This window comes from Glycine max, chromosome 9, assembly GCF_000004515.6.
Source record: "Glycine max cultivar Williams 82 chromosome 9, Glycine_max_v4.0, whole genome shotgun sequence".
In the NCBI taxonomy this organism is placed as follows: domain Eukaryota; kingdom Viridiplantae; phylum Streptophyta; class Magnoliopsida; order Fabales; family Fabaceae; genus Glycine; species Glycine max.
Genome location: NC_038245.2, coordinates 20209140 through 20221956, shown reverse-complemented (window position 1 = coordinate 20221956; position 12817 = coordinate 20209140). Strand labels below are relative to the sequence as shown.

At 29.8% G+C, this 12817-nt stretch overlaps 1 protein-coding gene across 1 annotated transcript; it reads left to right on the top strand.

Annotated features, from left to right (window-relative positions):
• The first annotated feature begins 8790 nt into the window (after positions 1-8790).
• LOC112997844 (putative cyclin-A3-1) lies at positions 8791-12256 on the top strand. Its single transcript, XM_041005474.1, has 6 exons — positions 8791-8862; positions 8984-9210; positions 9304-9379; positions 11128-11243; positions 12028-12076; positions 12164-12256. Exons 1-6 carry the CDS (start codon positions 8791-8793, stop codon positions 12254-12256), a joined length of 633 nt encoding a protein of 210 aa, XP_040861408.1.
• The last annotated feature ends 561 nt before the right edge of the window (positions 12257-12817 follow it).

Genomic DNA, 12817 nt, shown 5'->3' with positions numbered 1-12817 from the left:
TACATCAATAGCAACACTTGCAGGTAAAAAATCATATTTAATTCCATCTTATAAAGTGATTGGACAATTTAATTTTGGCCTAGAGCCCATCCTATTATATTGGAAGGAATAACAGAAGAAACTGTTCTTTACTCATTTGGGCAATTTGCAACTTTTAACTAGGAAGATTTAGATCTTTTGTAGTAAAATATTCAACTACACAAAGCGTAATTTTTCAAAAGATTTGTTATGTATTAGATCGAAGCATGAAAATATCCCATTCTTTTTTTTTTCACTCTTCTCATTTATAATAAAAAAAGACTTAATGTCACTTTTGATTTAATTATTATGTTATGTAATTTTTCACTTTATACATTAAATTTTAAAAATTTAATTCTAATTTTTTATTTTAAAAATATATTATTTTGGTTCTTTTTTTTTTAATTTTCCGCTAGATACATTAGTTTTATATTAACTTTTAAATTTTAAACAATTGATATTAAGCTTATAAATATTACTATTCAACTCCTCTTTTAGTGATCAACTGATTCATTTCAACACAAACAACTAATTTGAAGCATAAAAGCTTATCAATACATCCTTCATTCCAAAATTTCATTGCAAGGAAGGAAAAAAAACATAGTTAGGTGATTTAAAAAATTTATGCTTCTAAAGAAAAAAAAATCTACTTTTAGAAAGTTTTCATTTTGCAAACACTTTACAGCCTTTGTGAATCATTTGGAATAATTGAAAGAGTGTTCATATGTCTTTGTACTTCACTGTGCATCCCGTGATTGAGTGACTTAAGAAAGAGAAAAATAATTTGTTTAGTAAATAGGAAAAGAAAAAGGCACTCACGAGATCAACCAAGTGGATTAATTGGTGTGTGTTGTGAGTTATTTTAGTTGTAGAGTTGTGGGTAAAGCTAAATAGGCTTGTAAAAGAAAATTTGGGTCTTAAACCTTGAATAGGCTACAGGAAACTAAATTATGTAACTCACTAAATTATTTTTTAGGACAATAGTAACCAACAACCATTGAAGAATAATTTACTTTCAGACAGTTAAAAAATTGTAGAAAAATCATAGTTGTAAAAAAGACATTGTTAAAAGCAAATTGTGACAAACCTTTAGACAAACTTAAAATCTAATTTTCTTTCCTAAGAATTGCATCGTATGTGAATATGGATGTGTCCGTTAGAAGATGGATGTTTGTTAATGTGTTTCAAAATTCAAGTTGTCAATTTATATATTGTGTTTGTAAAGTTTAAAAAGGTTAATAAAATTATTTGGTTACAAATTAACAACTACTTATAACTTTTAAAGAAATAATAATAATAATAATAATAATAATAATAATAATAATAATAATAATAATAATAATAATAATAATAATAACATATTATAAAAAGAAAGACTATTTAAAAGAAAAATAAATAATACTAAAAAATTATCTAGAAAAAAAATGCAATTATATTTACAATGAATATTACAAAATAATAGAATATTTTATTACTATCTAGATAATATTATTTACAGAACCAAATAATTATCAAATATTTTTTTAAAAATTACCTAATATATAAAGAAAATTAATTTAAAAAAGTCTGGGGGGCCAAGGCCCCCCTCATTTTGCCATAGGTCCACCCCTGCTCATTTTATTCCTTGTAAAATTATGTTTATCATTTTCAATACATTATTCTCTTTTGCAGTTCTATACTGTTTTCTTTAATTCTTTCAAAATTTTCTCTTTTGAACAATGTTTATTTTTTTAACAATGATTGATAAAACAAATTAAAAAAGTAATCAAAATTCAATGAAAAATACTCACAAAGATAGGCAACTCTTGGATTCTCTTCCTCAATTTGAAGGGTAGCTATGACAATAGGCACAAGGCTAGCAAGTGAAGAAGGAATATCTCCACTGTCCAAATCACCTTCCCCATTTCCCAAGTCCCCATTGAAGAATTTAAAGCAGTTTTAGGATGTGCAAAAATATACACGTACATACAAATTATAACTTATAAATCATCAATATGAGAGAGAGATCAAGATTGTGTACCTTCATGCATTAACTGTCTATTGAAGTTATTAGTAAATAACGATTGTATTAGATCAGCAACCTCTTGCTGGACATCAATCAAATAGCCCAACTAATCAGAAGAAGGCCAATGTAATAGTATTCATCAATTAATTTAGAGTCATAATAATATAATTATTTACCATAAATAACAGTAATTTATAATTAAAGAATAGTTCCTAATAATTGAATAATGTTAATCCGCCTAATTGATTAAAAATAGATATAGTTCATCTAACAAATTCATAATAGGAGCCCTCACCATCTTATTTGGTTGCAGCATACCAATCCCAAAAGTATCATTTGTGCCACAGGTGCTAGTCATGGTCCTGCCACCACTGCCACAACTAAGGTATTAAAGCACAGTTTCTTCACAACAACTTAATCATTGTAAGCCATGAAACAGGGTTCTCAGGCACATAGCCTGCATCTTGTCCATCAAAAACTTCCCCAGACATCCCAGCAGCTATGAAACCAAACTCATGAAACAACATATCAGTATCCTTTTCAACAGAAACCAAAAATCGAACCACACACAAAAGAAACTAAAAAAGGGAAATAAAGAATTCAACAATCATCCCATCTACACTTGCTCATCAAGGAGATGCCTAGTTAACAACATCAATCACCATTTGATATCTTTACAAACTAAAATTAAATTCCATAACTTCCAATGCCTTAAAAATTTTGAACCATGCATCCGTTGAATAAAATAACCCAATCCAGCGTTCATCCATAACAGAACAAAGTTCAGAGAAACAACTTCACCGAACAAAACGCAAAGCACAAGTTTAGATGCGAAAGGGAAGTGAAGAAAGAGAATGCAATTACGCAACACTAACAAACAACGAAAACACCAGGACTCGTGTTTGAACTTCCTTTTCGAAAGAAAAAAAATTAAATTGAAGAGGGGAAACAAAGAATAATGTGGAAACCATAACACGAGTAGAATAAAGAGTTGAGAAAAGTGGTTTCAGAACTTACTATGATTCTCGAAGCTTTGGAAGACGGAGAGAAGAGAAAAACGGTGGCGTTTGGATATGTAGAGAACAGTGCTTCGCAGAATTTAGGTTTTTGTAAAGGATGAGAGATGGAGCCACCAATTTAGGTTTTTGTAAAGGATGAGGAAAATATTGTTCACCGCTTGCATTGCGTTTATTAATTTAAGGATATAATAATTTATAGAGCCAACAATTTAGGGTTTTGATATTATTAATTTTTTAATCAATTGAATTAAATGTTATCTTTTTTATATTTTTTAATAATTTAGGGTTGAGTCTAACAAAAGAAAATGTTTATTATAAATTTTTGCCTTAAATGGATTATGTTAAAGAACATACATAAATGAATTGAAGTGTGGTTCTATTACTCTTTCTTTAATAATTATTTTAATATGAGAAAAATACTGAAAATATTGTATGTTATTAAGTTTCTGATTAACTTTCTTAAAATAATTATTTTAATACGTATTTGTTTTATTGTTTTTGACTTACCCTGTTATTTGTAGGTTGAAACTTTTTAAATTTTATCTACACCAATGGACTGTAGGTACAAGTTTTATAGGATTTTACTAACACCAAGTAATCGTAGGTTGCAGAGTGCTGGTCGCAGAGTGCTTACTCTAACTCTCTTCAAGTTCAAGTTTTCGATCTTGTTTTCAAATTTTTGGAAGGGCAGCGGAAGAAAATAAAAAGAAAAGGAATAATAGAGAAAAATATATTTAACAAATTGGAAGTTGAAACTAGACGTGGAGGAGATGATAAAGTTTATTGGTTCTTTAGTAAATTCTTTAATTTTTTGAAATACACTTTTGATTTTTTAGGTGACCATCACTAGCTACTTTCAGTATTTGGTACGCCCAGAACAAGGGGGTATGCATAATTTGGAATGAAATGAATAATTATTTTTCATTTTATACTTTTTTATTTTTTATTATTACAGCTTTTTTATTTTCTTATACTTTAACATATTACTATTCTAAATTAAAATGATTGTTTTAGAGTATATGTTTGTAAAATTATTTGTATTAAATTTCAATGAACTGAATTAAAATTTAAATTTTTATTAAGTAAATCTAAAAAAATATATTTAATTGAGCATTAAAATAACTTTTGACAAAAAAAATTCATCACTATTTAAATATAATTTTTTTTTCTTTGTTTCTTCTTTCCTAAATAATTTTTTTATTAAATTTATTGACAAAAAATTCACATAATTAAAAAATGAGGTTAAAAATAATAAAAAAATGACAAATGTAATAAAAAAAATTACATGTGGATTATAATTAACTCTAAATTTAAAGACTTAAAACATAATTTTCGTGTCTCATGAAAATATTTTTATTTTTGTTTTGAAAAAATTGTTTAAAAATAATGAAAATATCATTATTTAATTATTTAAATTAAACCACTGTAACATATATTTTTAATAAATCAAATTAATATATACAAATATTTTAATTTACTTTAAATTTAATGATAATACGATAATATAAATATAGTAGGATTTCATAGAATTTTTAAACAATATTCTCCATTTAACTTTTTAAGAAGAAAAAAACTAATTTTTTTATTTTTATAATAATTAAATAAAATATATTAATAATAAATTTTAATTTTTTTACGATATAATTGTTTTTACCAATATTATATAAAAATTCTATAAAAGTTAAACTCTATTATTAAAAACAATTTTTTTTTTATTTTCAAATGAACTAATATCAAATAATTTATATAAATGTGTGTTATATTTAAATGATAATCATGAAATAATAAAACTAAAATTACGAAATTCATTTTAAAAATTTAGTTGAATTTTTAAATGCTTACCTTTTGAATTTATTATTGTTTATTAATTATTATATTTTTTAATTAAACTATAATTAATAACTCAATATATGATTTTTATAAAATATATAAATAATTAAAAAAAGAATTTATATTAACATCGGTTATTTGAAAACCGATGTCGTTAAATAGTTACAACATCGGTTTTCGAATAACCGATGTTAAAATTGAATTTAGTGTGATTTTAATATCGATTATTTTAAAATTGATGTAGTAAGTGCTTAACGACATCAGTTTTCAAATGATCGATGTTAAAACTGAATTATTTTAACATCGGTCATTTGGAAACCGATGTCATTAAGCACTTACAATATCGGTTTTTCAAATAACCGATGTTAAATCACAATAAATTCAATTTTAACATCGGTTATTTGAAAACCGATGTTGTAAATGCTTAACGACATCGGTTTTCAAATAACCAATGTTAATAGGGCAATGTTAAAACTCATTTTTTTAGTAGTGATTATTTCCTTAACTTTTTGTTCATCCTTAATTTTAGTCCTTTAACATGTTTCTATCATTACTTGTAATCCTTTTAAGGGACTAAAAGTAAGAATGGAAAAAAATTTAAGGGACTAAACATCAAAGACGAAATAAAAAGTTAAAGACTATAAATTCGATTAAAAAAGTTTGGGGGACTAAAAACAAAAATTTTAAAAAGTTTAAGGACTAAAAAGTTAGTAAATCCTATTATGAATTACAGGTTGAGTTTATTGTAAGAACCAAAAAAACATTTTAATAAAATGACAATTTATATTGGTTTTGTCAAAATTGATATTGAAATGTGTTATACAAGATTCATATGTGCTATACAACATCGGTTTTAACCAAAACCAATGTGGCATAGCACATTTCAACATCGTTTTTGACAAATCCAATGTCGTATAGCACATTCAACATCTGTTTTACTAAAATGGATGTTGTATATGATTTTCAACATCAGTCTTGCCAGAACTGATGTAGAAAGCACTTTACATATTACACAGTTTTGACCACCAATTAGTAGGGGTGGTCATAGTTTGGTCATTTAAATAACCATAACTATAACTAAAAAATATTTAGATTATAAGTATTTATAATAACTATAACTAGTTATAATTTGCTATAACTGGTTATTGATTTTAAAAACTGGTTTGATAAGCGTTTTTAAATATACTCTCTTTGGTCTGAAATATACAGAAAAAAAAAACATTTTTCATGGTCTCAAATATAAGAAAATTAAAACTAACTTTACCTTATTTAATGATGTTATCTTTAAAATATCTTTCATTTAATGGAGATGTTAGTTTCAATGACTTTTTCTCATCCTTGATATCAAACTCCAATGAAGGGTAAATTGGAAAAATATAAATTTAATTGAAATTTATGCAATTAAATGTGATTAACTAACTTTCTTATTAGTGTATCATTTTTTTTCATATACTTGAGACCAGAGAGGATAATTAGTTATTTGAAATAAAAATAAATTATATCTAGATCAGTTATATAACCGGTTATGGATAAATATAAAAAAAAAAGTTATTCGAAATAATCATTTCTATAAAATTAGCTGTAGTTTTATAACTACTTTTATTATTATTATTATTATTATTATTATTATGAAAGCAGGAAAAAAGTAGATCGAATAAGGGCATTTGAGGGGAACAATTAATCCCTCTTATTTGGTATCACTAATTTTATTAACATTGTCACACACTTTGTGAACATGTACCCAAAAAAGAAAACACTACCAACCATAAAAATCGTCTCTATTTTCCAACTTTGTTAACTTTTTTTCTTGCTCTTGGCTTCTTCTTTTCTTGCATAGCTCTACTAGTTTTAATGTTCTGTCCACTTGTAGAATTTGGATCAGTGTTTTCAGCTTGGACAGATTGAGTGGCAGCAACTAAAGTAGCATTTGGATCAATAGGAATTGCCTCTCCACCGGTCGCACCTTCAACAGTTGATTTCTATAATGAAAAAATTACTATGATAATAATTGTAGTTGATCAATTGGTAACTATAAAATACCAACCAATAATCATAAAGTTTAAAGTTACTATACAACCTTTTTTCTTTGCTCTTTTTCACTGGAGCCCATTGACAAATCCAAGAGTTGTGTGCAAATTCATTACAAGTGGAACACCTGAGAGTGTTTGATCTCTTAGCCTCTTGTGTTCCTGAAGGTCTCTCAACATGAATCTTTTCCCTTGCTTTTGTAGGTCTACCTGTCATCCTTTTTAAAGCTGGAGCATTTATGTTGGGATAGCCTCCCGTATTAGTAACATCAAGCTCATGCATTGGATGAATAATTCCAGCATAAGCAAATATTAGCATAGAAATAGAGAACATTCTATGACAATACTTCTCAAATTTGTCCCTCTTATAAGCAATGCATGTCGAAGCATGTTTACATGGCAAGCAAGTTATCTGCCAATATTTACAGCGACAATAACTATCTTTCAACTTTACCACAAAATCAGTAAACTCATTCTTTACCTGATACTCATCATTGCCACCATGTGTGACAACACAATACCTCCCATCTTCCACAATTTTATCCAAGACACTTTTGACCCTAGGGGTAATAGTAAATTGGTAAGTTGCAGCCTTGTCTCTCCTATTGTCAAAAAGTGTCATTAATCTACAAATTATAGATTACATCATTGATAGGACAGTCTATTTCCTATCGTCCCAACCCAAGCATTAAATACTTCACAGAAGTTGTTTGTTACATTGTCACTCTTGCATTGAGGGTCAAATGTGTGCCTAGCCCATGTATGCTTTGGTTTGTCTTTATGTAAGAGCCAATCAGCATGTTCTTTACTCAATTTCCTTATAGCACCAATAGCTTTTTCAAACATTAATTTATTATATGCCATAACAATGTTAGAGATAGGGGGAGCAACATGGTGAAAACCCTAAGGTTAAAGCTTGAAGTGGAGTTTTTAAAGAAATTTTGGCTTTTACATGCCCGACTCCTTTGAGTGGCATTTGTATTGGTTGTTATCTTGATTGACGGATCTTAGTACATTTGATATATGTTTTGCATCATACATCATCATTGTTTAGGTGAAGGAAATTTTCTAAGTTAGAAAAATTTCTTCAAAGGCAAAAACTCTCTATTTTAATCAATTACAACCAACTGTTTGAAGCTTGTAGAGTTGAGTCTCGTATCGGTTTAATCAATTACATATATCTCACAATCCATTAGAATGTTATTTGAGAAAATGACTAATTTAGTCAGGAGTCTTTGCTTTAATCGATTACCAAGTGGATTAATCGATTATTATTTCTCTCTCATTCAGTTGTTCAGATGTTAACAAGAATACACTACTACAAAAGTCATTTACTACGACGTACCAACAAGGACGGTCCACAGAAAAACAATGTAGAATCTTTAGATTGTAAGTTAAAGGATGGTTATTTTAAAAACCCGTCTTTGAATTGTTATTTTTTTCTCTCTCTTATCTTATCTTCTCGGGTATACTACTGACCCTTCATTTTCCTCTCTCATTGTTGCCTTGTATCTCCCTTTCTATTTGTCGTTTTCTCTCTCTGGCAGAGAACAACATGGGTGGATGTGGACCATGAGCTTCACTCCAATGACCTCACCACCTCAGGTGCCACCACCTGAGTGTCATCTCCCTCACCTTCGCGAGCAGCTCTGCATGCAATTCAAGCAACACCACCGTCCATAGAAGCAACGAAGTGGACGCCTCCTGCACCGCGAAGAGGAAGTCGAAGAGGTAGCCACTGATCTCGGTGTCGGTGGAGAACGGTTGTGGCATGTCTCCGGAGAGCTTGGCCTCCTTGATTTCCCTGAGCGTGTCTTGCATCCAGTAATCGATGATGCACGAAGGCTCTCCCCCTAATGTCCGCATCCTCGTTTTGCTCATCTTGGTGCACATGCCTAGGGCTTTGACAAGCCGGTCCACGGTGAGCCTCACGTTCCGAAATGACTATCTTTGTGCAATGGAGGTACTTCTGGTTTTTTAACGTTTACTCAATCTTCATTTTTTCCAAACCGAAAAGGTTGTTGTTTTGTTGATATTGTTGGGTGTCTAAATTTATTTTATTCTTTACCATTTCTCATATGCAGAGAAAGAGAAGACCAATGTTTAACTACATGGATAGAGTTCAACACATGGTTACTGTAAACATGAGAGGAATCTTTATGGATTGGTTAGTGGAAGTTGTTGTAGAGTACAAGCTTCTCTCAAAAACCCTTAATCTCTCTATGTCATACATTCATAGGTTTTTGTCTGTTAATCCTATGAGCAAATCGAGGCTTCAGTTGCTTGATGTTTCTTCCATGCTCATTGCTTCGTAAGCTTTTGCTTTTAACTTTTACAATGGTTTCCTCTCCTTAATCTATTGAAGCATCACAGATTCACAGCTGCGTTCTTTTCTAATATGTAGGAAGTATGAGGAAGTTAATCCACCCGGTGTTGACAAATTCTATAGCATCACTAATAACACTTATGAAAAGGCAGAGGTAAGTAAATATGTTGTTCGTTTATTCTTCTTTTTTTGCTTCGTTATTTTCCACTTACTTGGGTTTCCGTGGTTATTGGTGATAACATTGGTTGTAGAGATGGAAGCTAAAATACTTGCGTCCCTAAATTTTGAAATTGGAAATCCTACTGCAATCACTTTTCTAAGGTATATATTGCAAATGTGAATGTGAATTTGAATATTTAGCATTCTCAATTTTCCATTGTGCATTCTCAATTTACAATGTGTTTCCTTGTGCATTTTCAATTTCAGACTTAAGTTTACATACAATAGTAATAATTGGGGTGTTGGACTTCCTCCAGAAGAGAAAAATAAAAAGAACTGGCCACACTAAGCATCTGAATATTTTATTATTATCATTTATAAAATATGCTACTTTGGTCAGCAACATATCTAGTACTATATGGTATAATTATGAGCTTTGGGTTATTGAATTTGTATATGTTAGTTTACTGGCAAACCCATCCTTTAGGCCTCAGAAGTTGATGGAGTTCATAAACCAGAGTAAGTCATGGATTGCTACATGCTTATATGCCCTTTTTGATTTCCTGTTATTTCTTCAGGAAGAGTGAATTTTCCCCTTACAAGTTACAACATATTACCATATTGGCTTCCAATGTGTTCTTCTAGTCGTGTCACATTGTCTGATGACTGAAGTGTTGCAAAGATGGTAGTAGAATATGTAAATTACAACATTGAGTCTAGAAGGGTATTTTTTTTTTGTTTTATCAGTGAAATTGACTAAATGCAATTTGACTTGTGTATGTCAGCAATGATTTTCATTTTAGAAAGTATAGTAGTAACTATTGTTTCCTTGAATGCCCCTGTCAAGTTGTTGATTTCCTAAGTCACGTGTAGAAACTGAAATTTTTAGTTAAAAAATCTCGTGGCTTTTGACCCCCTTTTGTATTATTATTATTATTATTTGGTCTTCTATGATCCTCATCATAACACCATTCTGAGCTAGAACTTGAGAGGCCAGATGATGTCTTAAACTAATACATATGAATTTTACTAGAGCATTGACAACAACACCATTTAGGTATGCAGCAGGATCAAATTTTGCATCCATCTTTACTGTGCAATCTATTTGTGCTTCAGCAAGATGTGTGCTGGGTAATTAACATGCTTTGTGCTTTTAATATTGTATTTTGTGCTCTTATTATATATTAATACTCAGCCACTGATAACTTCTTTTAATTACAATATGCACCATTAATAGCATTACAGTTTAGGTGATATAAGGATGATAAAAAAATATGGCCTATGCATAGTGGATATGAATAGTACTGGACTTTTATGTAAAAGTTGCATAAGTAAAAAAGAAAAGGCATAGAGATAAGGTGTTTTGATTAAATTTGTAGGTGATTCCATTCTAGTTCGCAAGCAACTTGTTGTGAAAGACTTGATGAAATGTTTTTCCTAAAATTAGTTGGTACTTGGCTGTCTCGTTGACAGTATGCTCTATGCATAGAAAGATTAAGGGGAAAAGTAACCGAGAAAACTAGGTCTAAAGTATGAGTAGGTAGGTTTGGATAAATATTTTATTTAAAACCATTGTTGAAGCATTATACTTGGGTATTCTTACAAGTTTTTATTTGTTTGCATTCATTCTGAGTCCTTGCCTCAAAAGCTTCACCCTCCACCCTCATTTTTCCCTTCTAAATTTGCCACATGATGCTCTTTATAGATTTTTTTTTTCACTTAATTAGTTTATTGTTGGTGCAGGAGGCTGGCATCCATGTGAAGAGGCTACATTCAGCTGAAGGTGCAGAAATTTTACCACGTCCTGCAGTTGTAATAGTGATGGTTTTGGGTAGCCACAGCTACGGAGCTATCAAAAGGTACCTATTAATTAACTATACATTACTTTATTTAATTAGATGTAAATTATGTTTTTATTTTCTATACTTTCGTTCAATCTTATTTTTAGTCTTCAAACTTTCACAACATATAATTTAATTTTTGAACTTAAAAAAATGATTTTTACAACATAATGTATGCTCTACTGGAAAGTTGTCCAAGGACTATATAAACACATTTTTTTATGTTCTTGTTCTATATTGCCTAATATAAAAGTTTGAAGACAAAAAATAAAATTTAATGAAATATAAAAACTAAAAATATATTGTATTACATAGGTATTCATAGAGAAAAGTGAATAACTTTTAGAACGTCAATATAACTTTCATTAGTATTGTAGCTTCCTTTGAGAGTATACTTTTTATACAAGTGCCTGGTCATTATTTAGTTCAATAATAAATAATAAGTAAAACACATTAATATTTTAGATTCTTGTTAGATTCAAGCTGAATAAAGCTTAGCTTGACTTCACCTAATTTTATTCTTGATAATTATACATATAATACTTCATGCCAACCAAGGATTCACTGTTTTTTATTTGCTTTTTTTTTATTCCGGTCTTGATCTCTTCTACAACCTAACTATGTGTTTGGTATTGAAGTAGAAGCTACTAGTAGCATGCATAGTCTGCTACTAACAGTAGCTTTCACGCTTTTTTTCTTCTTACAAGTTGAAGTGATTTAGCTTCAAACATCCAAATTACACACACTAATTAAGCATGAGGTTGACATATGATGTGTCATTTGAATTAAACTTGTTTGATAGGCTTAAACTAGGATGGTATGTGATCTTTGTGACATCAACTCCAAGCAAGGTGTGAGCTTCATTCTAGTAACATTCACTCTTATTTTTGCTGCTAGTTTTCTTCTGTTCAAAAGTTTTAGGTCAAATTGATTTGCAGGTCCACAAAGCTGTTGATGCATGCAAGAATGTTCTTAGAAGACTGCATAGCAAGAAAATTACTGAGAGAGAGTTGGACAGGGTTAGTTATTGAAATGCTCAACTTGTTTTTACATTACGATTTAGTGAGCAGCACTTTTAGACAACTTTTTTGCTAAACGCATATAGTATCTGTGTTCAAATTTGATTAATTTTATTCTTTTGTTCTCTCTTTGTATGAACAATTTAGTTTAGTAATTACTAGTTAGTTTGTAGAAATATTTTTTAATGAAATGACCATGCCACCAATTTTTATGTCATCATAATTCTTGCTTCCAAAAAGCAAATAAATTAAAAATAATTAATAATTCAATATCAGTTCAGGCCACAACCGATGTAGAATGTCTAACATTCTACATTGGTTATTAGAACGACCGATGTTGAATGCTTCATCGTGGGGTAGGAATCTATGACGGTTTAGGATACACCCAATGTAGAATGATGACTTTCTACATTGGTTTTCATGACAACCGATGTAGAAATCTGGCATTCTAAGATGGGTTTGGAGACCAACCCGTCTTAAAATTGGCAGATTTCTACATCGGTTGTCCTAATAAGCGATGTAGAATGTCAGAATTCAACATCGGTCGCTCAACCGTCATTGTGTTTCAACAAC

What these genes read in the sequence shown, in the direction of transcription:
- LOC112997844 (XM_041005474.1), top strand. Translation starts at nt 8,791, where the DNA reads ATGCCTAGGGCTTTGACAAGCCGGTCCACGGTGAGCCTCACGTTCCGA. An exon ending in ACTATCTTTGTGCAATGGAG is followed by an intron (nt 8,863 to 8,983) that starts GTACTTCTGGTT and finishes TCTCATATGCAG; the next exon opens with AGAAAGAGAAGACCAATGTT. An exon ending in TGACATCAACTCCAAGCAAG is followed by an intron (nt 12,077 to 12,163) that starts GTGTGAGCTTCA and finishes ATTGATTTGCAG; the next exon opens with GTCCACAAAGCTGTTGATGC.